General features: G+C 48.3%; 7 protein-coding genes across 14 annotated transcripts; 3 read left to right on the forward strand and 4 right to left on the reverse strand.

Moving 5' to 3' along the window:
* Window positions 1-3,225: 3,225 nt before the first annotated feature.
* Window positions 3,226-6,135, reverse strand: LOC108023670 (uncharacterized). Its single transcript, XM_017093292.3, has 4 exons — window positions 5,824-6,135; window positions 5,485-5,767; window positions 3,885-5,423; window positions 3,226-3,817 (listed from the first exon to the last, which is right to left on the reverse strand). Exons 1-4 carry the CDS (start codon window positions 5,936-5,938, stop codon window positions 3,676-3,678), a joined length of 2,079 nt encoding a protein of 692 aa, XP_016948781.1. The 5' UTR covers window positions 5,939-6,135; the 3' UTR covers window positions 3,226-3,675.
* Window positions 6,136-6,468: 333 nt separating this feature from the next.
* LOC108023454 (uncharacterized) lies at window positions 6,469-7,708 on the reverse strand. The gene is made up of 4 exons (XM_017092951.3): window positions 7,431-7,708; window positions 7,158-7,367; window positions 6,966-7,099; window positions 6,469-6,894 (listed from the first exon to the last, which is right to left on the reverse strand). The coding sequence occupies exons 1-4, from the start codon at window positions 7,536-7,538 to the stop codon at window positions 6,648-6,650; spliced, it is 699 nt and encodes a 232-aa protein (XP_016948440.1). The 5' UTR covers window positions 7,539-7,708; the 3' UTR covers window positions 6,469-6,647.
* Window positions 7,709-7,783: 75 nt separating this feature from the next.
* LOC108023450 (apoptosis-inducing factor 3) lies at window positions 7,784-15,957 on the reverse strand. 6 transcript variants are annotated; one of them, XM_017092942.3, is made up of 4 exons: window positions 15,893-15,957; window positions 13,535-13,621; window positions 13,342-13,475; window positions 7,784-9,797 (listed from the first exon to the last, which is right to left on the reverse strand). In XM_017092942.3, exons 1-4 carry the CDS (start codon window positions 15,898-15,900, stop codon window positions 8,083-8,085), a joined length of 1,944 nt encoding a protein of 647 aa, XP_016948431.1. In that variant the 5' UTR covers window positions 15,901-15,957; the 3' UTR covers window positions 7,784-8,082. The 6 variants fall into 6 exon arrangements, with proteins under 6 accessions (XP_016948431.1, XP_016948430.2, XP_016948433.1 ...); XM_017092941.3 differs by lacking the exon at window positions 15,893-15,957 and adding an exon at window positions 15,592-15,610; XM_017092944.3 differs by lacking the exon at window positions 15,893-15,957 and adding an exon at window positions 13,857-14,005.
* On the forward strand, window positions 9,797-10,777 carry LOC108023452 (uncharacterized). The gene has a single exon (XM_044093649.2). The coding sequence runs from the start codon at window positions 9,977-9,979 to the stop codon at window positions 10,775-10,777; it is 801 nt and encodes a 266-aa protein (XP_043949584.1). The 5' UTR covers window positions 9,797-9,976.
* Window positions 14,142-17,357, forward strand: LOC108023451 (RNA 3'-terminal phosphate cyclase). Of its 3 annotated transcripts, XM_050890645.1 has the most exons (3): window positions 14,142-15,005; window positions 15,416-15,490; window positions 15,621-17,357. In XM_050890645.1, exon 3 carries the CDS (start codon window positions 16,172-16,174, stop codon window positions 17,255-17,257), a length of 1,086 nt encoding a protein of 361 aa, XP_050746602.1. In that variant the 5' UTR covers window positions 14,142-15,005; window positions 15,416-15,490; window positions 15,621-16,171; the 3' UTR covers window positions 17,258-17,357. The 3 variants fall into 3 exon arrangements, with proteins under 3 accessions (XP_050746602.1, XP_050746601.1, XP_016948437.1); XM_050890644.1 differs by lacking the exon at window positions 15,416-15,490 and having other exon boundaries at window positions 15,617-17,357; XM_017092948.3 differs by lacking the exon at window positions 15,416-15,490.
* Window positions 17,250-18,336, reverse strand: LOC108023453 (tRNA (guanine-N(7)-)-methyltransferase). Its single transcript, XM_017092950.3, has 4 exons — window positions 18,145-18,336; window positions 17,665-18,082; window positions 17,499-17,600; window positions 17,250-17,434 (listed from the first exon to the last, which is right to left on the reverse strand). The coding sequence occupies exons 1-4, from the start codon at window positions 18,288-18,290 to the stop codon at window positions 17,330-17,332; spliced, it is 771 nt and encodes a 256-aa protein (XP_016948439.1). The 5' UTR covers window positions 18,291-18,336; the 3' UTR covers window positions 17,250-17,329.
* A 2,296-nt stretch (window positions 18,337-20,632) lies between these two features.
* LOC108023390 (T-complex protein 1 subunit beta) lies at window positions 20,633-24,033 on the forward strand. The gene is made up of 4 exons (XM_017092811.2): window positions 20,633-20,790; window positions 21,699-22,388; window positions 22,615-23,242; window positions 23,311-24,033. Exons 1-4 carry the CDS (start codon window positions 20,788-20,790, stop codon window positions 23,595-23,597), a joined length of 1,608 nt encoding a protein of 535 aa, XP_016948300.1. The 5' UTR covers window positions 20,633-20,787; the 3' UTR covers window positions 23,598-24,033.
* The last annotated feature ends 41 nt before the right edge of the window (window positions 24,034-24,074 follow it).

Here is a 24,074-nt window from a genome sequence, read left to right on the forward strand (position 1 = left end):
TGCCGGGCACCGAGCATGCGCCAACTTTTCCGAAGGGGTTGAGAAGTGCGACGGAATTCGCGGCCAGCAGCGCGTTTGAATTGCCCGCCATTGGTTGGTAGCACAGTGAGTAGCTTTTACCGATTTGACCAATATATGCTATGAAATCTTGCAAAAAAATTTAAAATTTGCGAAAATGTAAAGTTTTTAGAATCAGCTAGACCAATCTGCGATCAACAATCTAGCTTGATAGCTGTCCAAAAGAGCGCGTTTTTTAGGTTTGGGACCAGTTTTGACCAAGATACGCCAAAAAAGGTCAAATGGAAAAATCGGTATTCGCCAAAAAACTATAACCATTATTTTCCATCCAAAAAATATTAGTCTTTTGGACGACACAAAAAAGGATTGTTCCAAAAGTGGAATGTTGTACATTATTGAGCTCGTTATTAAATTTCCAATCATTTGGAACTCGCAGCTAATAATTTTTATTTTTGACCAATTATCGCTGAATATGACGAGCAAAAAAATTGAAAATTTGCGAAAATTGTATGTTTTCAGAATCAGCAAGGAAATGAGAGCAATCAATTATCTAGCTTGTTAGCTTTTCAAAACAATGCATCTTTTAGGTTTGGACCAGTTTTGACCAAAATATCCAAAAAAGTTCAAAAGAAAAATTCAGAATTCTGCCAAAAAAGTAAGATCCTTTTTCCCATCCAAAAACAATCCGTTTTTTTGTCGAAACAAAAAAGTTATTGGTTCAAAAGTGGAGGTCATGCCATGTTGAGCTCGTAATAAAAATTCCAATCAATTGTCATTCACAGCTAAAATTGCTTATTTTTGACCAATTTTGACAAAAAAAGACGATGCTATCCCTTGTAAAAAAAATTTAAAAAATTTAAAGTTTTTAGAATCAACCAGAAGTTACACCTAAAAAACTGTAAGAAAAAAATCGGATTTCCGACAAAACACTAAGAGCTATTTTGCCATCCAAAAATAATCTGTGTTTTGGTCGAAAGAAAAAAAGTATTGGTCCAAAAGTGGAATGTTATACCTTGTTGAACTCGTAATTCGATTCCCAATCATTTGGCATTCACAGCTAAAAAATTTTATTTTTGAACAGTTTTCGTAAAAAATTACGATGTAAAAAGCTTCTCCCTTGTAAAAAAATTGAAAATTTTGGAAAATTTAAAAGTTTTAAGAATCATCCAGGAAATGAGTGCGATCAACTATCTAGCTTGCTAGCTGTCCAAAACAGTGCGTCTCTTAAGTTTCGGACAATTTTTGATCAAGTTACACCTAAAAATGTCAAAGGAAAAATCGGGTTTTCGCCAAAACACTAAGAGCTATTTTTCCATCCAAAAATAATCAGTGTTTTGGTCGAAACAAGAGAAGTATTGGTCCAAAAGTGGAATGTTATACCTTGTTGAACTCGTAATTAGATTCCGAATCATTTGGCATTCACAGCTAAAAAATTTTATTTTTGAACAGTTTTCGTAAAAAATTACGATGTAAAAAGCTTCTCCCTTGTAAAAAAATTGAAAATTTTGGAAAATTTAAAAGTTTTAAGAATCATCCAGGAAATGAGTGCGATCAACTATCTAGCTTGCTAGCTGTCCAAAACAGTGCGTCTCTTAAGTTTCGGACAATTTTTGATCAAGTTACACCTAAAAATGTCAAAGGAAAAATCGGGTTTTCGCCAAAACACTAAGAGCTATTTTTCCATCCAAAAATAATCAGTGTTTTGGTCGAAACAAGAGAAGTATTGGTCCAAAAGTGGAATGTTATACCTTGTTGAACTCGTAATTCGATTCCCAATCATTTGGCATTCACAGCTAAAAAATTTTATTTTTGAACAGTTTTCGTAAAAAATTACGATGTAAAAAGCTTCTCCCTTGTAAAAAAATTGAAAATTTTGGAAAATTTAAAAGTTTTAAGAATGAGCCAGGAAATGACTGCGATCAACAATATGCTTGTTAGCTGTCCAAAACAGTGCGTCTCTTAGGTTTCGGACAATTTTTGATCAAGTTACACCTAAAAATGTCAAAATAAAAAATCGGATTTTCGCCAAAACACTAAGAGCTATTTTTCCATCCAAAAATAATCAGTGTTTTGGTCGAAACAAGAGAAGTGTTGGTCCAAAAGTGGAATGTTATACCTTGTTGAACTCGTAATTAGATTCCCAATCATTTGGCATACACAGCTAAAAAATTTTATTTTTGACCAGTTTTTGTAAAAAATTTGAAGCACTTGTAAAAAATTAAAATTTTGGAAAATTTAAAAGTTTTAAGAATGAGCCAGGAAATGACTGCGATCAACTATATGCTTGTTAGCTGTCCAAAACAGTGCGTCTCTTAGGTTTCGGACAATTTTTGATCAAGTTACACCTAAAAATGTCAAAATAAAAAATCGGATTTTCGCCAAAACACTAAGAGCTATTTTTCCATCCAAAAATAATCAGTGTTTTGGTCGAAACAAGAGAAGTGTTGGTCCAAAAGTGGAATGTTATACCTTGTTGAACTCGTAATTAGATTCCCAATCATTTGGCATACACAGCTAAAAAATTTTATTTTTGACCATTTTTCGCAAAAATACCAATGTAAAAGAGCTTTTTAGAATCAGCCAGGAAATCAATTGTCTAATGGTCGTAATAAAAATCCCAATCCATTGGCATTCACAGCTAAAATTGTTTATTTTTGACCAATAATCTCTAAAAGAGACAAATTATTTCTAAAAATTCAAAAAATTGAAAATTTGCGAAAATTGTATGTTTTCAGAGCAATCAATTATCTTGCTTGTTAGCTTTCCAAAACAATGCGTCTTTTAAGTTTCGGACCAGTTTTGACGAAGTTACGCCAAAGAAAGGCAAAAATCGCTTTATTGCCAAAAATGTATGCTCTTTATTTTTCACCAAAAAAAGAGTATTTTGTACGAAACAAAAAAAATTGATTGTCAAAAAATTGAATTTTATACCTTGTTAGGCTCGTAATTAAATTCTCAATCATTTCACATTCATGGTTAAAAAGCCTGCGAGGCACGGATATTACAAAGGAATGTTTTTCGCTTATGATCCTGAACATTTTTAAATTCGGTATTGCATTTATACAACAACTTTTTAAATTCGGTATTGCATTTATACAACAACTTTCGTTTCTAATCAGAAAGCCATTACAACGAATAACTGGAGACTGAAATCCATATTGACAACCACATATCCCTCCTGGTCCCTGTCAATCGAACTCCCATCGCTTCGGATATGTCCACACATATTTATTTCTTACATTCATATTCACTGTGGATCTTACAATATGTATTTTGTACAGTGGAACTACTGCCAATGGCTTCTGGTCGGTCCACTCTCTCCCTTCGTTTTCCGTCTCTTTCCTTAAAACGTGTCACCTCGCTCGCTTCCAAGTGCGTGGGCGGGCGGAGCGACGGGGTACGGGATCTGGAATCCGGTATCCGAAAGGCTGGCGCCCGCCTCAAATGAATTCAGTTAATATATACACGGACCGATGCAACTTATGTACATGAAACAGATTTCACAAAAACACACTAAAAGCATTCTTAAATTACGGGCTTGTTCCACCCCAGCAGCGATGCAGGCTCCAAATCGCCAGGAGTTTTACTCCGCTTGGCGATGGTTTCGCGTCTGCACTCGCTGGGGATTGGTCTCGTTTTGATTAATGTATCGCTATCTCATTTCTTGGTCTGAGTCTGGCCGGGATCCAGCTGCTGCTCCTCCTCCCCGTAGCAGCGCCGCTTGAAATCGCCGAAGAGGTCGGGACGCGGCTGAAGACCCTGCTGCAGATGATCGACGCTCACCGCCTGTGTGGTGTTCCTAGAAAAGTCATGTTAGTTAGAAATTTACAGCATTTGAGAACACCGCCCTTCCCACTCCTGCTCACCTGGTTTTCGTGAGCACCGTGCAGCCGTGCTCTACCGCCATGGTCAGCGAGTAGAGCGTGGCCAGGTTGCACATGCTGTCGGGCTCATGGAGCTCGATGTCGGCTGCCAGCCGAATCTGTGTCTGTTGCGGATCCTGCAGAAATCGGGCGATGCGCTCATTAACGCCCATCTTGATGCTAAATCCCGGACGCTCGCCGTTGATGCGGCGACAGCCAGCACGGATTTCGCGCACCTCCTGCCCCTGCGCCTGGCCTGGCGGCGACGAGGAAAGAAACGGATTCGAAGTCTCGCCCGACATCTCGCTCTCGATTTGACGGGAAGCGGGCACGGTGCCGTCTGCATTCGTTTCCATTTCCGAGCCAGCATTCAAAATCTCGATGGGTTCGGAGACACTGGCCGGTTGAAAGCGGGATAGATCCTGCAAAGATTCTGGCAGGTGGGCCGGAGACTTCGGCGGCGGCTCCATTCCCACCGCTCCCGCCTCGGTCCCGGACATGAGGGTGTCGTCTTCGCCAATTGTATCATCTGAGCGAATTTGAGGCAGTAGTGACTTCTTGGTGAGCTTCCTTTTAGGATCGTACCTGGCACCGGGTCCGAATTCGTTACCCGGCCAGTCAGTGAGCTCGTCGTCGCCCTCGCGGTCGGTGTCGTGCCGGCGATGGCCACCTACCTCCGCCTCGCTGTCCGACGAGGAGCTTAGGGAACTGGAGCTTAGGAAGTCGTAGAGTTCGCTGCAGTCCATGGACTGAGCTTGGAACTGCAGAGGCGGCTGTGGGAGCGTTTGGAAGCGGCGTCGGCGGGGTGCCTTGGAGGAGCTGCTATGACCAGGCACCTGCCCGTGGGTCTTCTTACGCAACGGCGGAGCAGCTGGTAGCGTGCTCAGCAGCAAGGCATCAATATCCGTTACAGGCACAATGGTGTCCATGCTGAAGGAGTTCGTGTTGGCGGACGTGGCTTCGCCACTCGGCGGAGGCAACTCCTTCGCCACATCCTTCTGTTCCGGCAACTCCTCCATCTCCTGACCCGCTCCACCGGTCCCCCCTGGCTGGTGGTTTTTCAAGTCCATGTCCTTGTTCTCAGTCTTTTGGGTGGGCGTGGCCTGTTGTCCCTGCGCAGCCATGCGGTTGATCTTTGAGAGGAGCCCCTTGTTTAGCGGCAGCAGGCGGTCGCTAAGTGGCTTCGATGTGGAGGAGTAGCTGCGCGGCCGCATTCTCTGCTGGTGGTGGTGGTGCTGCTGCAGGTGCTGCTCGTCCAATTGCGAGTGTGGTATGGCGTACAGCTTGACCGTATCCTGCTCGTGGTACCGATCGCGGTTGGAGCGCTTGCGTTTGCCGCAGAAGAACAAATGCGAACGGTGTCCAGTGGGGTCCGCTTTGAGCAATCGCTTGCGTATGGTTCCGGTGGCGGTGCCGCTGCCACTCAGCAGGCCAGGCTGCAGCGGCGACTCGGTGAATGTGTGCGGCGTGTCCTTGCTGAACTCGAACTCCATGGACATGCGCTTGATCTTGCGCTTCCTACGCGAATTGGGCTTGTAGAATCTGTGGGTTGGCCAGAGGGTTTAGGGGCGGATCCCCTCGCAAGGAGGACGAGCAATCTCACCTGGCTGGACTGAAGGTGGTCTCGTTGAGCGAGTCCGACTCCAGGGCGCCCATGCGTCCGGGCAAGGCTAGTGGAAGACGCAGCGGCAGCATCGCTTCCGCCTTCTCGTCCGAGTCGCTGGCCGGCAACTTCATGTTGAGCGTGTCCAATCCGTCCACGTTGGCACTTGGGTTGCTGTGTTGGTGGTGGTGGCCGTGGTGGCCATGATGACCGTGGTTGTGACCCTGGTTCACCGCGTCCGTGGGACTGCTCGAAGAGTCCTCCGTGGGCTGGGGGGCGCAGGCTAAGCAGACGGGGGGTTACCTCGCGGCAGGGGTCTGCTACAATCGCACTACTTACGCAGATTGCCCGTGGAACGTGTCCTGCGACGGGAGCCCCACCTACCGACGCCGCTCGCCCTGTCCATCAGCGTCAGGTCCAGAGCCAACGTCAGGTCGTGCGAGAATTGATCCATGGCCGCCCGCTATCCGCTGTCCCTGTCCTCCAGTCCGCTCGCCTTTACTCAGGCACGACGCATTTATTCGCGTTGCGTTTCGCACGTGCACAAACAAGAAACAAAAATGCATAAAAATACCTATCGGGCCGTATCGCTGTTCGATATTGGGAGGCGTTATTCGGCAGCACCTCTCGCGCCTATCGCTCATCGATTGGTTGCCTGTCTGCCTATCGGTGTTACCTTACTCCCATATTTTCCCCTAAAAAATCCATAAAACGTCCAAATTCAAATTGGAGGCATTATGACTTCGATAAAACCATAGCAGCTATAAATTAAAATAACCTTTTATTGATTGACAATGATGTCAAAAAATACACAAAAAATTACAACCGTTTTAAAATTTCGAGGTCGGTCCCTCTATTGGTGAGGGGTCAGTTTAGGGTAACTTCAGGACAACTTTTCTGTTTTCAAATCATTGCCAATGCCAGTTTAATTATTATATCTAGCTTACCTTTTTGCTGATTCAAGTCAATCAAAAATCTTATAAATAATATAGGATGAAACATAACCATCCTTAACAATTTAAAAAGATTCGATTAGATTTCATTAAAATATAATACTACAGGAAAACCGTTAAAACATAAGAAAGTGTCTGACTCGATAGTCAACAGCTATCGATAGCCACGACTAGAAAAAGTAAATCGCTAGAAGGTCAAAACAGGACATGCTAAAAGCCCGCCACGAACGAATTGAGGGCGTCCATCATGCTCTGCGCCTTGTGGGGCCGGCGCACCACTTGGGACACCGATACCTGCGTCAGGCACCCCACGCAGTGCCACAAGGAGCGGAGGCAGTGCCAGAGGCGCCTTAGAATGGGGGGCACCTGGTGCTCCTGCGCCAGTCGCAGCATCTGCATTTCGTGGCAGAGGAGCCGTCGGCGCTGGACACGTCGCAGCTTCAACTCTAGAATGCGCCTATTGAGTAGGAGCCGGATGACGCAATGTAAGTGGTGGCGAGGACGCCTTCAATCCATACGGAACCTTACCTTCGCAGCTGGGTGCAGGCGTGCTCGAAGTCGTTAATACGCATCCGGGTCACGATCAGCTCCTGACTCAGGTCGAAGACCCTGGAGCACAGCATTACGCCCCGCGACTCAAAGAGATCCGATTTGTCCACTGTCTGAGGTGATATTGCTATTGCTATTACTACTACCAAAAGCAGCTGAACCAATACCAACCAAATCTCTTAGCTTGCGGTTGCGCTCCTCCAGCTCCTGGGTGCGCTCCAGGGCGGCCGCCAATCTCTGGGACATCCTGGTCGAGCCGTTGATTTGATGGAAGACCTCCACACTGTTCGGCGAGGGCATGCCGGCGGTGCACTGGCCCAGCGAGTCGGCGCAGTCCCATCGCTCCTCCAAGCTGAGCCTCTGGCCATCTCTCGGCGGGATCTGGGCGCAGCCAAGGGGTAAGTTAATGACTAACCGCCCAATGACTAACCAACCAATGCATACCGTGTGATGCTGATTCCTGGCCAGCCGCGTGGCGAAGAACTTGAGGCCCTCGTTGAGGAGGCGCCATGATTGCAGGGATCGCTGGGGACTCCGACCTGGAGAGGCCATCGGTCGGATTGGTTAGGCGCTTAATTTGGAATTTCGACTGCCAACGCGAATGAATTAGTTATGTTGGTTTAAAAAAATGGGAGCAAGTGGGGCTGTGGGGGAGTTAATACGAATGAACGATGAAAAGCAGTTTGTAAACTAACAGGTGGAGCGAAGCCCCTGTGCCCTATAAGAAGTTTCCAGGAACAGTATCGTTCCCAAAGGAACACATAAATATGAGGTATTTACCAATTAGAAACGCAACATTTTAACTGGAATTACGACATCGTTAAAACACTTTATTTAGCAAAAGTAAACCGATATGACTCAAAAAAATACATTGTGTGGCAAGGGAATAAAAAGCTTACAACTTTGATCTCTGGGGCCCAAAAGTGGCAACTGCGGCAGGAACTCAAGGAGTTCCTCGGACTACGATCATAAATATACACAGATAAGATGACACTTCCTAAGTGCTTTGCATAGAAGGAGTATGTAATGAATACTCAACGATTGCATGAATATACATATAACAAATCTCAGCGGTAATACACATATACTTGGTTATTTAGCGAACTTGGGGCAGCGGTTCGCCGAGCTTCTTAGTCCAGTCCTCACGGGTGGCGGGATCGGCGATTTGACTGCGTCCGAGGCATTTGCCCTGCGAGATGAGCTCGGCAAATTGGGCCACGACCGGATCACGGCCGCAGGAAGCCACTGCCGTCACCGTATCCGCCTCGTTGATGAAGTAGGCGACGAACTTGAAGTCCTCCATGCTGCCGTCGATGATGACTTCCTTGTAGGATCCATGGCCGGCATACCGGATGCCCTTGCCGAAGATCAAGGTGAAGAAGAAGGGCACGGCCTCCAGCTTCTTGACTCCGCCGCACATGTTGATAGCCGCCACCCGTCCGTGATACTGGGCCAGCTGGTAATGTCCGATGTTCACGCGATCGTGGGCCAGTCCGTGGATGTGGGCGTTGGCTATGTCGCCGCCCACATAAACATCGGGCACATTGGACTCCAGAAAATCGGTGACGTCCACGGACCCGTTGCGGTTGACCTTCACGCCCGACTTGGCCAGGAACTGAGTATTGAGCTTAGAGCCAGTGCCTAGAATGAGCAGATCGCAGGGCAGACGTGTGCCATCGACCAGCACCACCTCAGCCACCTTGCCCTCGGCATCGCCAACGATCTCAGTGATGCCACTCTCCATGCGCATGACCACCTTGTTGTCCTCGAACAGCTGGAGCACCCGCTGACCAATCTCCGCGCCAAAGGCCGCCTTTAGTGGGACATTCTCGCGTCCCACCACAGTGACGCTTTGCACCTTGGAGACCAGCCCAGCAGCAGCCTCCAAAGCGATGAAGCTGGATCCGAGACAGACGACGCGGGACTCGGGGGTGATCGATGCCAAAATGGCCTTGGTGTCGGCCAGCTCACGGACGGTGAGCACGTTCTGCAAATTGACACCCGGAATGGGCGGCCGAAAGGCGGAGCAGCCTGTGGCCAGGTAGATTTTATCGTACTTCACCACGTAGCCATTGCTACAGTGCAGCTCCTTCTGGGCCGAGTCCAGCTTCTCAGCGGCCACTCCCAGCCAGAGCTCGATGTCGTACTCTTTGTAGAAGTCCTCGTCGCGGAACCGCAGCTGCTCGATATTAAGGCTCATGGCCTTGGATATCTTGACTCGATCGTAGGGCAGGTAGTCCTCGCGGCACACGAAGATCAGGCGGCCGGTGAAGCCCTCCTGTCGTATGGTTTCCACTGCCACAGCGCCAGAAGGACCGCCGCCGACCACAATGAACACTCGCTGATCGTCGGGCTTGCGTTTGACCATGTTCTTGAGTCGCTTGTTGTTGGCCAGATCCGATCGCTTGGCCCGGAGCAGCACCTGACCCTTGTTGCTCACCTCTACGCGATAGCAAGGCAGGGAGTCGAGTCCGGGGAAGTCCTCAATGTCGCCAGTCTCCAGATTGAAGCAGGCACCGTGCCAAGGACAGCGGACGCGACCCAAGCCCAGGGCTCCGGTCTGGAGCGGAGCGCCATAGTGAGAGCACTTGGCTCCCACCGCCAGGAGGCGATCGTTCTGCTTGACCACCAGCACGCGGGTGTCCTCATCGAAGTCCACCTGCCTCATCTCGTTCTCCTTCAGGTCGGCGATATTGCAGTTCACGGGCACCGCACTGGTGTACTCCGAATCCGGCGAGGAGGCATCGGTCGACATGGTTGTACTGGGACTCTGGTTGCTGCACTTGGACTGGTAGGAACCCACGGCACCACCTGGCGAGGCCATCATGCAAATAGAGTAGGAAAGAGAAACGGAGATAACGATACAGATAACAAGAATGTGTAGGTGTGAGGGCACATAAAAATTTTCCAGTTTTTCTTTGGGATTCAAGGGAAAGTCTGGCGCCGCTTGCTACACAGGTAGAAACCAAGATCTGTGATCAGTCAAGAAAATGCCTCGCTCGTGTTCAGAAGTCTTTCTGGGATTGATCGTGCTCCTGGGCTCCGTCCTGGCCCGCGCGCATCTTAGCAGTCTGCAGGAACTGGAGCTGAGTTCGCTGCGCACCCACAAACAGCTATTGCAGGCGGAGATCGCCCGTCTTTTTGTGGAGCAACCGCCGCGACCGGAAACCCAGCTCTTGCTGGACGATCTCCAGCTGAGGGAGCATCAAATAGGTCTGCAAATAGACAACCTAGAGGGCATCTCCAGGGGCGAGACCACGCAAAGGCTGGCCATCAATCTGACCGCTGACTTTGAGCACCTCCAGCATAAGCTGGATGATTTGAAGCGCCAACTCGAGTTGCTGGATGGGCGATTTGCCTCCCAAGGAAAACAACTGGAAGGACACTCGTCGGAAATAGCTGCGCCGGCTGCCCCCGGACTGGGTTCCTTTCTCTGGGGACCCCTCCTGACCATGCCGGAGTTTCCGCAGGGCAGTGTGGCCAGTGACCAGCAACATAACCACAACCACCATCAGCAGGATCACCAACAGGACCAGCAGCCGGGAACCAGTCCCTCCATCATCAAGCGAGTGCTGGACATGCTTAGGCCATCCGTGGGGGTGGCAGGACTAAGGACCCGATGGGCTGAATCGGACAAATCAGCTGGAACCGGATTGCAAACGTCTAAGCCCGCTCGCCCACTTAGTGCCGAGGAGCTCCTCCCACAGCTGCAGGAGCAGCGCAGGTTCTTGGACGATGCCATTACGCGACTGGAGCGCCTGGCGGTCAAGAAGGGCTCAAAAAAAAATTAAATATAAATATAAGAAGCTAACTAATCCATGGAAAATATATTCAAACACAAAGTAAAACAACTATCTGATTGAACATAGGACTTAAAATAAATTTATTTATACTGCCAGAGATAAGAGGCTGCAGTAAAGGTATATCACTTTAGTAAAGTTACCGCCTTAAATATAAAGTGCAAACTAGGTCGACTACGTTAGGTGGGAAAATAAACTTAACTAAACTAAAAATAATATCGAATTAGGGATTAGGAAGTCCTAAAGGCCTTAAAAATCATAACAATGTTTAGCAAAAACCTATTTCCGTTCAAAATTAAATATATAATTTAAAAATTTAACTAAACTAAAAATAATATCGAATTAGGGATTAGGAAGTCCTAAAGGCCTTAAAAATCATAACAATGTTTAGCAAAAACCTATTTCCGTTCAAAATTGAATATATAATAGATACGAATTCTGTTTGCAGAGCAGTTATTTGACAAATATCGAGCGATGGGACACAGCTGCCTAATTACCATCGATGGTTACCTGACCACAACAAAGCGGATCTTAGCGACAGGCCCCGATCGATTGACTCATCCGACCTACTTCAATGTCAGCACAACTCAGCACAACTCAGCACAACTCGAGCGCAACCCTGCTACGTCATCTAGAAAAGCCAGACGGTGAGGGGAACATCCATAAACCTAAGCGTAGCACCTGTTAACGTGTGTTCCACTCTGTTCTAGTCGGTTCTGATATGGCAATAATGTCCACACGCCCCTATCTCAAGTGACTGGCTTTATGATGTATGCACAATGCGCTATCGCGCTTCATCGTATCGCTGATACGGCCTATGATGGGGCTTTTTGCGGAAGCGCAGGAAACTAATCGCGAACCAAACACTTCGGGGCCAACCCGAAAAGCAAGTCATCCCAAAGTCACATACAGTGAGAGGGAAAAGTACTTGGATTTCGGGAGAAGAAGGTATGGTAACTACTTAAGTTTCCAGAAATATATGGAAGTAACAGAGGGTATGGTTACACTTGTCGGTTTCTTCCTAGAACATTTTGGGAGGTCAGTCCTAGGTCCTTTCGAGGACATTTCTGAGTTATTTATCTTCGACTTCCTGCCCATGTCACATACTAGTGTAACAGTACGGCTTTGGGTAACTAAACCTAAGCCCTGCTCCGTACGTTTCTAACCCCTTTTAGCTCTTGTGTGTAATTAGCAATGACTCGCATGTTAACGCAGTTGGTCGGGGCTTCACACACACTCGGACGAGCATGAGAACAAACCGGTTGGCCTCGCTGTCAAGAGGCAGCCCAAATAATAATAATAACAATTGCATGAGAACAAGTTTCACCAAAATACAGTAGTACTACTCACAAAATCAGGTATCGCTGCGAAGGACTGGATAGGCCGGAGCAAAGAGAATGTGTGTCGATGTCGACTTAGTTAAGAGCTTTTACGTGCGTTGGCACCGGCAGTTGAGGGGCGAATGAATCGGAGACCGGAGACCGCCGATTTAAGCGAACCGGGGTCTCCGCCGAAAGAGACCAAGAGAACGCCGAGCAGAGGCACTGGCAATAGGCAGAGCACCAGGCACGGCGAAATTCCGATAGCGGTGACTAACAACAGCTGCGCGTACAGTGGATATCGATTGGTGGGGAACCAGGGAGCTCATGATCCCAATCTATGCATGAGTCGGGGCATTTGAGAAATACAGATACGTGGGGACCCGTGGAGAACATGGTCCCCTTCTATACACCAGTTGGGGCTTTAAAAGATATAGATTAGTGGGGAACTGATCCAAATCATTAGATGAGTTGGGTATTCAAAAGAGTCCTTGAAATACGTTGGCGAGAAGCGTGTTTTAAGAACAGAACTTGGTGTTTTGTAGTCAGCTCTATATAGACTTGCAATACCAAAGGTTATAACTATACCACAATAGGTGGTAAATCAGTAAAATTGTTTTTTGTTTGATACTATAAAATTGTAACTGTTTCTCGTTATACACTGCGTTTTGTAGCCATTAAGTTGGTTTGTCGATCGTACTTATTCCTACCAGAGCATTGGTATTACCTAGTCACCACTGTGGCAATGACGCAGCGGCAAAGCCAGCTAGTTGCGCGCTCCCGCTGACCATATCTCTTTCTCAATCTTGGACTTATGCCGCTGAGACAATTATCTGAGCCCCCTACACGGCAACACCCCCCGAAAGCGGGTCGTTCCCATTCTCCGAATCACAATTCGTATCAATTCGGCCTCGGTCGATTGGTAAACGGAACACGGTAATGTTGGCTATCGGATCATCTAAGACATGACCACACACTTTTTGAGTTGTAGTCGAGGAGTTATGGGATTGAGGTTGCTAGAAGGTGAACTTTCATAGCTGAAAACTTTACACGAAATTAAACTAAATTTCTGAAGAACAATTCCTCACTATGCAAATAATATTTGAAAAAATCCAAAGCCCCTCCATTATTATAGATATTTGACCCTCACATGAAGAAATTTACGACTGTGATGAAGGTTTCTGTAACTGCCACAGAACGATTTGAAAGTAACCCCTCTGGAAAGCGTGTAGTTACCTGTGGATTTTTCCTTTTTGGGGGTGCTGCCCGTGGTCTTGTACTCCTTGCAGTTGATGGATCCCATTGTGAGTGGGCGGCGGAGGTGCAGAGGGTTCGAAAACGGCTGTGCGTTGAGTATTCTCAAGGAGCTCCTGTTATAGGACGTGGTTTAGAATATCTGTAGGGCGATTTTGGGATCCGAAGCTTTTACCTGGATTTAAGCTCAGATATTCTTAGAAGGGTATCGACGCCTACGTGCGTTTTGGCCAAGTTTAGAGCTGCTCGATAGGGTTGCCACCTGAAAGTTGAGTTTGCAGTTTGAGAGCTTTGTTTTCCACTTGTTTGCAATCAATCAAGGTTCTAAAACTCGCTATCAGTTAGATGTTTTCACGAGCGTTAATCATTTCTTGAAATATATTCCTCTGGCAGATGAATCATCAACCGCAGATGGATTTTCCGAGTTCTTAAACGTTTTCGAGATGCTGTTTTCTGCAGCAGACGCACATCGTTGTTTATCTGCGAGTTCCACTCACCGCTCTCACCAGAACTATAACAAAAACAAAACAACTGGAAGCGCGTGGAAGGAGAGAGCGTGAGAGCGTGCAACAGGTCTGTGCCGAGAAGAGGAGACCAATGGAAACGGAGTGGATGCGGATTTGCAACTGGAATGGACCAGGAACGCTGCGCGGGGAGAGAGCAAGAGCAAGCGTGAGAGCCAGAGAGGGAGCAGGAGCGAGGCACGTCTGGCGCGGGTGAACTGCGAACCGCGTATGGCGCACAACTGCAGCACTGGACTCGACTGGAACTGGAAGCTCCGTGCCTCCCCAGCACACACGTACATCTCGGCCGTGTGTGTGCGCACAGGGGCGGTCAAGATAGTAGTGTCCCACTGTGCCGTCCCAAGAAGTGACTTGATTTATTTATTTCTATTTTTCGCACTAATTCAAATCGAAACTAAACCGTCATGTTCGGTTAGGTAATCAGTTCAAATTAAATTGTAGGCAAAGATTAGGATTAGTGTAGATAGGCAAACAGTCAAACCCCTGTGCGCAAACACGGATTTTCCTCTTTCCTGGCATTTTTGCACTTCAGTTAGACTTTTGAAGGACTTTTGGTCAATAGTTGAATATTATGTGACCCCTAGAGAAATACGATTTTCAATTAAACATCTTCCTCCAAGGAAATACTGGAAATTGCAAACCGAAACAGGTCTGAAATTCAAGATTGATACTTTAGGGTATAAACGATCTTGAGATCACAAGATATTATAGTTCTGACCGCAGTTGTGTGCTCTGCCTTTTGCACCACATTCGCGAGAGTGCTCCACTCCCCAAGACAAACGCCTGTGTGTTAGGCCAACAAAAAACCTCGCGACCTTGCCGTCAAGCAATCTCTTCCACCTTCTTTACAACCAACCACGCCTCCCCCAGCTCCACTCGGCCCACCCCTTGCCGGCACTGACTTGGAATGGCCAGCAACAAGAAGTCATAAAGAGAGTAGCACCCAACTTGGCCTTCGTCGCGATACGGACCAATGCACTCGGTGTCCAATCCACCTGTTGGCAGGGCCCACTGTGGGACAGTCAATGCCGGCCAAATTGCATCACCGACGGCGGAACTAGAACAAGAAGGAAACCAGCGTTTGGCCTGTGGTTTCATAACACTCGGAGTGGAATATCCGCGGTGAGTAAGCCTTTTTAATAATTAATTATGAAAGCCCTGTTAGCACCTTGTAAAGACCTGTTGATAAATGTTTGGCCTACAGGTACGGGCAGCATTGTAGCACTGTACCGAGGAATTGGTTGGTTTCTCGTTATCTACAAGGCACAGTGTATCTTTGGATACTTTTGATACTTGTTTATTAGAAACAACATTTGCTTGCTTATGTAGTTAGAAAATGAGTCTCCCGGTAGCAAATTGCTATCTTAATATTTTGAACTCAAACCTCCTTTTACAGACCATGTCCATCATGGTCTTAAGCCCATTTCGTCAATGTCCATCAGTGGTTAATGTTGACATTCGCCCCTTAGGGGTTCGACTTATTTTTATCAGACTCTGAGAATTACTAATAGATCTTTGCTGAATTTAATTAGGTCTTTGTCGAAGTGACGGCGGCTATTTTGAAAAACACAGGCCGGCAACCAAACTACAGTCAAGCAACAAGGAAAGTAACATTTTAGTTTTGAGAAAGTAATATTTAAAACTGGAAAAAACCAATATCTGACATCAATAAGATCAAACTATTGTTTACATTTTCAAACTAACTCACAATGTTTTTTCGCTCCACTGTGCAGGAAGGAGGGAGAACATTCCAGTGGAAGACCCAAACTTGGACGCCTACGACTGCGATTGCTCAATTGCCAAGTGATTCGCCTTCGATGCGGGGAAGCGACGCTAATGGCTGTTAAACCACCGACTGGACTAGATAGTTGCCCTCGCGATGGCACGTCACAGATAAGCAAAAGCACTAAAGGCGGCACGTACTTGCACTACTTGCACCTATGTCCGTGCATATGTACAAGAGTACACGCAGGATAAAAGGCGGTACTATCTACTACTCTGCTACTTACACAAGCATTTTTAGTGTTAATAATTGTGCCTTATTTTATAAAAATGTAAAATGATTTGCTGAATATGCCCTGGTTGGGCCAGTGCTGCCGGACCAGTTCGAAATTCGCGCGCTTTTAGTAGGACCGCAGTAGCCAGGTGTTTCAAGGGAACCAAGCTACGGGCACACTGAGCGTCGCCGGTCGAAATTAAATATGATGAAGCGAAGCTTTTTTTTCTAATTGTGACAACTTGAAGGGAATTCTGAGGGAAAAACCTCCGACCATCTGGAACTAAGGCAAATGGACGCCAAGGGCTTTGTGGAGATAGACGGCTCCTTTCTGGAGGGCGGTGGACAGGCGCTGCGCAACGCCTTGAGCCTCAGCTGCATTCTGGGCAAGCCGGTGCGTGTGGTTAAGATCCGGGCCAATCGCCCCAAGCCGGGACTCTCACACCAGCACCTGCATGGGGTCAACCTGCTGCGGGACATCTGCAATGCTGATGTGGTGGGTAACAGCCTGCTCTCCACCGAACTGGAGTTCTCGCCACGCGCCATCCAAGGGAACACGTACCGCGTCGAGACGCACACGGCGGCCAGCATCACCCTGATCTACCAAATGGCCCTGCCAGTCCTGCTTTTCGCCGGACGTCCATCCCGCCTTTTTGTGTCGGGGGGCACAAACGTCGCCTTCGCCCCCCAGATAGAGTACATGCAGGAAGTGCTGCTGCCCAATCTGAAACCCTTTGGCGCCAGCTTCGACCTGAAAGTACACCAGTACGGTTTCTACCCACGCGGCAAGGGAAACTGCCAGTTGGACGTCCAGCCGGTTGCCACGCTGGGCGCCGCACAGTTTCTGGACTTTGGCCGCCTCCAGTCGGTCAGCGGTGTGGCCTTCACGGCTGGGCGTCTGCCCATGAGCATCGCGATAGACATGGAGCGGACGGCGCAGCGCGAGATCCATCGCCACTGGCCGGACGAGAAGTGCAGCATTAAGGGTGTGAAGCATTCACCGGAAAAGGCACACGACAACGGAGCCGGCATCCTTATGACGGCCCACACGACTGGCGGCTGTGTCCTGGGCGCTTCATCGCTAGGTGAGAAGAGGGTCGACGGAAATGTGCTTGGCACGGAGACCTCCGGCCAACTGGCCGAATATTTGCGCAAGGAGATCTGTGTGGATGAACACATGCAGGACCAGCTCGTCATCTACATGGCCCTGGCCGTTGGTCGCTCCAGGATGCGCACTGGACCGCTGAGCAAGCACACACGCACCGCTATCCATGTGGCTGAGCAACTGACGGGCGTCAAGTTCGACGTGGAGGTGGAGTCCGGCGGCCAGACGCTAGTCACCTGCCAGGGTCTGGGACATCGCAACGAGATGCTTTAATAGTCGATCTTTACTCTTTACGCTACGGCAATCTTAAAATAATGTCTACATATATAGTGAATATACATGGTTCTACAGGCGCCGAAAAATGGCCAGGAAATGATCGCCCTTGTTGCGCACCACCTTGGCGCCCTCTTCGCTGCTCTGGTACAGCTTCGGGGTGATGGGATCGGATTTCTGTGGGTCGGAACGTAATATTAGTGTGTGACAAGCTGCAGAATTGTATCTTCCCCTAACGTACCGCTTCCTCATCGGACAAACGCTCGTACAGCGGATGCTCCTCCATGTGCGCCACAATCCACTTGTGGAGGTCCTCCACGTCCGTCATGGTGTACACCAGACCCTGGGCAAACAGTGCGTATGCAGTAGTGGGAACACTTTCGGCGGACAAAGGGACTCGCACTTACCCCCTTCCTGAGGACGTAGGCGTACTCGGAGAGCAGCGCCTGGTTGATGATGCGCCACTTGTGTTTGGCGCGCTTGAAATGCGGATCTGGGTAGAGGAAGAACATCTTCTCCAGCTGTCCCTTGGCGAAATAGTTGGGCAGATATTTCATGGCGTTGGTGCGCAGGCAGGCGACGTTCTGGTAGGCACTTGCTCCCGCGGCCAGGCTCTTACTCCGCAGTGCCGTGATCCTGTCCACCACGTAGTCCGAAACCTTGACGCGGATTTCCATGCCGATGGAGAGCTTCTCGGGAAACATCTCTCCCAGGGTGATCAGAAATCCGCCGTAGCCGCAGCCAATGTCCGCAAAGCTGACCTGCTGTCCTGGCTGGATGCTCGGGTAAAGCGAGCGCCAATCCACATCTTCGGGTCGGGCAGGACTGCAAGACAGGTTCATCAATGGACTTCCACCTGGGTGGGGGCTATTTCGTCAGCTACTCACTAGTCGAAGCTGTGGTCTGCGATGGGATTCGAGTGCGCCCGCTGGCGGTAGAAGCGCTTCTGCGGCAGTCCCGTCACCGCCGACGTGGGGCTCAGCACACACGGCTCCGGGTTCTGCTCCTGATCCTGTCTACCGGTGGCCACCATGGTTTGAAGGCAGGAGGCAAGCACGCACGTTGTGTCCACTTTTGAAACGTACAAAATATACTAAAAAATACCGAAACCTGTGTTTTGGTAATGTTAAAGGTATTCAATAAATAGCTATTTCGTCACGAGCTCAAAATTCATAATTTTTTTGGCCAACGGGGGTTTCACTAGAAATTTTTAAATATCGTATGGCGAATATGAAAAATAATCGGTCTTTTGGTTGTCAGCCTTGATTTCGCTTAGCTGCGAGTAGCGAACGAAATTGAAGAATATTTTTATAGCCTACATCTGTGCGCTGCAAGAATTAAAAATGGAGATCATTTCCTGGCAATATTGATATGCAAGGACAGCCATTTTGAAAAAAAGAAAATCCAGTAAGATATGTAAATGCCCAGCAGCCACGTGCACTGTCAGTTTTACAGCCAATTTCTTGGTCTTTGACACCAGGCAAACATAATCCGGAGCAGGTGGCTGCTGGGCATTCACATTATCCTACTGGAATTACTTTTTTTCAAAATGGCCGCCCTTCTATATTTTCCGTCTTGAGAACAATGCCCAGAGGAGATGCTTAACCATGGCACTTTCACGAGCTCGTCACGCCTTGTCGCGATGTTGTCACAACTTTGTCACAGTAACCATAAAGCAATAATTAAACCCTAAGTATTTGTTTAGGCCGTGACAAAGGAAAGCGGTCACGTAAACATCTCCAAGAGAGCTTAGATTTACCTGATCAGCTCATTTCTTCTACACCTGCTAATCGGTTATGTTCGCCTGGTGCCTGAAACTGTGAATTAGGAAGTTTACTTAAACAACTTGAACGGCCTCGCAACATATTTTCGGTAGAAATGCTGGATTTATTTCTCCCAGACACCAGGCGAACAGAAATCATAGCAAGTGGCAGCTGGTAGCCACAAAATAACTTAGAGAACAGTTACTTTTCAGTATTTACATTTCCCCTCCTCTAAATGACCAATAGCAAAGGATTTCCATTGGAAGGATCCGTTAGTTAGGAACAAATCGCAGACTAGAGATGCTCAACTATGCTGGTTTCACGAGTTCGTCACGAGCATGTCACAATCTTGTCACAATAAGCTCGGGATAATAATTAAATCCTATGCAATTGCGAAGGTCGTGACAAGGGGGAAGAAATCACAGGGGCATCTCTAATTAGCTTGAATAAAACTGATCAGCTGATCGGCTGTACACCTACTAATCGTTTATGTTCGCCTGGTGCCTGAAACTGTGAATTAGGAAGTTTACTTAAACAACTTGAACGGCCTCGCAACATATTTTCGGTAGAAATGCTGGATTTATTTCTCCCAGACACCAGGCGAACAGAAATCATAGCAAGTGGCAGCTGGTAGCCACAAAATAACTTAGAGAACAGTTACTTCTCAGTATTTACATTTCCCCTCCTCTAAATGACCAATAGCAAAGGATTTCCATTGGAAGGATCCGTTAGTTAAGAACAAATCGCAGACTAGAGATGCTCAACTATGCTGGTTTCACGAGTTCGTCACGAGCATGTCACGATCTTGTCACATTACGTGCGGGATAATAATTAAATCCTATGCAATTGCGTAGGTCGTGACAAGGGGGAAGAAATCACAGGGGCATCTCTAATTAGCTTGAAAAAAACTGATCAGCTGATCGGCTGTACACCTACTAATCGTTTATGTTCGCCTGGTGCCTGAAACTGTGAATTAGGAAGTTTACTTAAACAACTTGAACGGCCTCGCGACATATTTTCGGTAGAAATGCTGGATTTATTTCTCCCAGACACCAGGCGAACAGAAATCATAGCAAGTGGCAGCTGGTAGCCACAAAATAACTTAGAGAACAGTTACTTTTCAGTATTTACATTTCCCCTCCTCTAAATGACCAATAGCAAAGGATTTCCATTGGAAGGATCCGTTAGTTAAGAACAAATCGCAGACTAGAGATGCTCAACTATGCTGGTTTCACGAGTTCGTCACGAGCATGTCACGATCTTGTCACATTACGTGCGGGATAATAATTAAATCCTATGCAATTGCGTAGGTCGTGACAAGGGGGAAGAAATCACAGGGGCATCTCTAATTAGCTTGAATAAAACTGATCAGCTGATCGGATGTACACCTGCTGATGGTTTATGTTCGCCTGGTGTCTAAAATGAAGACATCCCGACAGTATAGAGCGAGGAGAGGGTATTTCACACATCGGATATTGAAAATTAGTATCAGTAGGAGAATTGAATTATGAAACTATAAGCAAGCGAAACGTTTTCTTTATTTTAGTTAAATTTTAAATTGTTCATTCCGCATTCAGCTTTCCAGGAATCCCCTCTCTGGCGTTCAAATACAGTTGGTATTTCCGAATAAACAAAAGTGGTATTTTCCTAAGAGCTGGTGTGGTCTATCGATAAGCAAAACTGTCCACCATTTTCTTTGTCGCTTTGTTGCGCCCGTGTGGTATTCGAAAATTCTGTGATCAAGAACCGACTAATTACGCATAGAAAATGGTAAATTTAAGTCGAGCAACTAAGTTATTCGCACGGTTTACGGCGCGGCCGAGCGGCGTGCAGTGAAGTCGGGGTTTTTTCATTGATGATTCCGGGCAATTCGGCGTTTTCATTTGCCGGGTGTGTGCGGCGCACGGGCACAAGCCATTTTGACAGGCGGCTTGCACGTGAGCTGCGACTTCGATTCGGATGCGGGCTCGAGAAGGTTCTCCTCCTGGCCCCGGGGTCGGGCCGAGGCAGCGCTGCTGCCCGATTTCTGGCCGGGATCGGGGCCCGCGCCAGGCAGAACCTTCCAGATGCATTCCACGCCGTTTTCGCGACCTGATGAATCACTCGGCGCCGCTCTCTCGCCATCCGTTTTGGGGGTTAGGTCGAGCCGATATGGCTGCACGGAGAGAAAAACCATAACAATATATATATTCTGTGTATTTTCGAGCCCCAAAGTCGTCTGGCCTGCGGGCGTTCCTGCTTTGCCGTCCTGGCAGCCAATCCTTTTCAGAACCGCAGCATGTTGTCTCGCCATCCGAATACGCCTCATAGAGTCTTCGTCTTATTTAGAATATATGTAGTAGTAATCGTGCTTCGAAGGGTTCATCTGGCAGAGATTAGAACCAAGTAAAACATAAGCTATTACTTCTTAAAAAACAATGGTAGTGAGATGTTCAAACTGATGTCATCTTTAAATAGTTATTTTGACAGACGCTAAATTTTAAAGTTAAAAGTTAAGCTGCTGAATTTGGGTTCTTGTGATTGAAAGTCCACAAAAATATCATGACTAAGGCTTAATCATTATTCTTGGCACTTAAAACTTACCTTACTCATATGGTTTTAATGTGCTAAAACATGTAGACTACTTTATGAGTTTGTGCTTTAAAGAAATCCAACTAAATGATCGCCCTTCCTTGCAGGAGATGTCCTTGAATCCCGTGCGCGTGCTCAAGAATGAGGCGCAGGAGGAGAAGGCCGAGATGGCCCGCCTGTCCTCGTTCATCGGTGCCATTGCCATCGGCGACCTGGTGAAGAGCACCCTGGGCCCCAAGGGCATGGACAAGATCCTGGTGGCCACCGGCCGCAATGCCGGTCAGGTGGAGGTGACCAACGATGGCGCCACCATTCTGCGCGCCGTGGGCGTCGACAACCCGGCCGCCAAGATCCTGGTTGACATGTCGCGTGTCCAGGACGAGGAAGTGGGCGATGGCACCACCTCGGTCACCGTCCTGGCCTCGGAGCTGCTCCGCGAGGCGGAGAAACTAGTCGAACAGAAGCTGCACCCACAGATCATCGTCTCTGGCTGGCGTCAGGCCACGCAGGTGGCTCTGGAGGCACTCACTGCCGCCGCCCAGGACAACTCGGCCAACGACGCGAAGTTCCGCAACGATCTGCTGAACATTGCCCGCACCACGCTCTCCTCTAAGATCCTCCACCAGCACAAGGACTTCTTCGCCAACTTGGCGGTGGATGCCGTCATGCGCCTGAAGGGCTCTGGCGAGCTCCGCTCTATACAGATCATCAAGAAGTCGGGCGGCACCCTGGGAGACTCCTTCCTGGACGAGGGCTTCCTGCTGGACAAGAAGCCCGGCGTGCACCAGCCACAGCGTGTAAGTGATCCCTCAGTTTGCAGAGATCTTCACCCCGTACTTCTGCTGTCTATCAGCGCGTCAAAATGACTGTGAGCTATGTGCATTTAACCTCATATCACAGCCATTTTGACGAGTTTGTTGGGCATGCGCATCATCATCGGGGAGCTTGAAGGTCCAAGTGCATGTTTAGGCATCAATCTCCGACCATAACCTCATGCCATTGCATCGCTCTTCTCCACCGCAGATTGAGAATGCCAAAATCCTGATTGCCAACACGCCCATGGACACCGACAAGATCAAGGTGTTCGGCAGCAGCATCAAGGTCGATTCGCTGGCCAAGATCGCCGACCTGGAAATGGCCGAGAAGGAGAAGATGAAGGAAAAGGTGGACAAGATCCTGAAGCACCAGTGCAACGTGTTCATCAACCGCCAGCTCATCTACAACTACCCGGAGCAGCTGTTCGCCGACGCCCAGGTGATGTCCATCGAGCATGCCGATTTCGACGGCATCGAGCGCCTGGCCTACTGCACCGGCGGCGAGATCGTCTCCACCTTCGAGAATCCCTCGCTGGTGAAGCTGGGCGAGTGCGACGTCATCGAGCAGGTGATGATCGGCGAGGACACGCTGCTGCGCTTCAGTGGCGTCAAGCTCGGCGAGGCCTGCACCATTGTGATCCGCGGTGCCACCCAACAGATTCTGGACGAGGCTGATCGCTCCCTGCACGACGCCCTCTGCGTGCTGGCGGCCACCGTCAAGGAGTCGCGCATCATCTTCGGTGGCGGCTGCTCCGAGGCGCTGATGGCCACCGCCGTGCTGAAGAAGGCGGCCGAGACTCCCGGCAAGGAGGCCATCGCCATCGAGGCCTTTGCCCGTAAGTTCGATTTACCTACTGCTGTCTGCTGGGCTTCTTACTGATTTCCCTTTGAATCCGCGTTACAGGTGCCCTGCTGTCGCTGCCCACGGCCATTGCCGACAACGCTGGCTACGATTCCGCCCAGCTGATCTCGGAGCTGCGCGCCGGCCACGCCCAGGGCAAACAGACTCTGGGCCTGGACATGGAGCTAGGCAAGGTAGCCGATGTCCGCGAGCTGGGCATCACCGAGTCCTTCGCCGTGAAGCGCCAGGTGCTGATGTCCGCCTCCGAGGCCGCTGAGATGATCCTGCGCGTGGACAACATCATCCGGTGCGCTCCACGCCGACGCGTTCCCGACAGGGGCTACTGCTAGGCGCTTAAGTATTCTTGTTCTAGGATCCTATTTTTTTTAATTACGAACTCTCGTTTAACATCATCGCTAATCCTATACGTTTTGTTTACACTAATAACCCCACACAACACATTAGCATCTATATTACACGCCCATTACACCAAATCGCACTCTTTCTCGCTAAACTTGGCCCTTTCGTGTAATTCTCCTACTTAATTGTGAAACAAACTGATTGTTGCAAGCCGAGCTTTGATTCGATGAGTGGACGACTGCGTTCAAACACAACAAAAACATTTCAAAAATGTCTAAAACACCATCAAACCAACACAGAAACCAACGTGTAAATGAATACAACTGTTGTAAACATTTGATGTGCGCAAATTGAAGACCATTAAACAGAACAAACAAAAAAATTGAATAAATGATATATATTTATGCTTAACAAAACTAAACGAAAGGCGTTCTTACTTAGGGTTTTTGAATCGCAGTGCCCAAAAG

The sequence above is a fragment of the Drosophila biarmipes genome, chromosome X (assembly GCF_025231255.1).
Source record: "Drosophila biarmipes strain raj3 chromosome X, RU_DBia_V1.1, whole genome shotgun sequence".
Lineage (NCBI taxonomy): Eukaryota > Metazoa > Arthropoda > Insecta > Diptera > Drosophilidae > Drosophila > Drosophila biarmipes.

Coding starts and splice junctions, on each gene's coding strand:
- LOC108023451 (XM_050890645.1), top strand. CDS start 16,172: ATGGACGCCAAGGGCTTTGTGGAGATAGACGGCTCCTTTCTGGAGGGC.
- LOC108023452 (XM_044093649.2), top strand. CDS start 9,977: ATGCCTCGCTCGTGTTCAGAAGTCTTTCTGGGATTGATCGTGCTCCTG.
- LOC108023453 (XM_017092950.3), bottom strand. CDS start 18,290: ATGGTGGCCACCGGTAGACAGGATCAGGAGCAGAACCCGGAGCCGTGT. Junction 18,083..18,144: donor GCAGACCACAGCTTCGACTA/GTGAGTAGCTGA, acceptor CCTGTCTTGCAG/TCCTGCCCGACCCGAAGATG. Junction 17,435..17,498: donor GTTTGTCCGATGAGGAAGCG/GTACGTTAGGGG, acceptor TCCGACCCACAG/AAATCCGATCCCATCACCCC.
- LOC108023670 (XM_017093292.3), bottom strand. CDS start 5,938: ATGGATCAATTCTCGCACGACCTGACGTTGGCTCTGGACCTGACGCTG. Junction 5,768..5,823: donor ACGTTCCACGGGCAATCTGC/GTAAGTAGTGCG, acceptor CCGTCTGCTTAG/CCTGCGCCCCCCAGCCCACG. Junction 5,424..5,484: donor ACCACCTTCAGTCCAGCCAG/GTGAGATTGCTC, acceptor GCCAACCCACAG/ATTCTACAAGCCCAATTCGC.
- LOC108023390 (XM_017092811.2), top strand. Junction 22,389..22,614: donor GCGTGCACCAGCCACAGCGT/GTAAGTGATCCC, acceptor TCTCCACCGCAG/ATTGAGAATGCCAAAATCCT. Junction 23,243..23,310: donor CGCCATCGAGGCCTTTGCCC/GTAAGTTCGATT, acceptor TCCGCGTTACAG/GTGCCCTGCTGTCGCTGCCC.
- LOC108023454 (XM_017092951.3), bottom strand. CDS start 7,538: ATGGCCTCTCCAGGTCGGAGTCCCCAGCGATCCCTGCAATCATGGCGC. Junction 7,368..7,430: donor CCAGGAATCAGCATCACACG/GTATGCATTGGT, acceptor GGCTGCGCCCAG/ATCCCGCCGAGAGATGGCCA. Junction 6,895..6,965: donor GCCTGCACCCAGCTGCGAAG/GTAAGGTTCCGT, acceptor CCTACTCAATAG/GCGCATTCTAGAGTTGAAGC.
- LOC108023450 (XM_017092942.3), bottom strand. Junction 13,476..13,534: donor ATATCTGAGCTTAAATCCAG/GTAAAAGCTTCG, acceptor GTCCTATAACAG/GAGCTCCTTGAGAATACTCA. Junction 9,798..13,341: donor CAAAAAGGAAAAATCCACAG/GTAACTACACGC, acceptor TGGCCTCGCCAG/GTGGTGCCGTGGGTTCCTAC.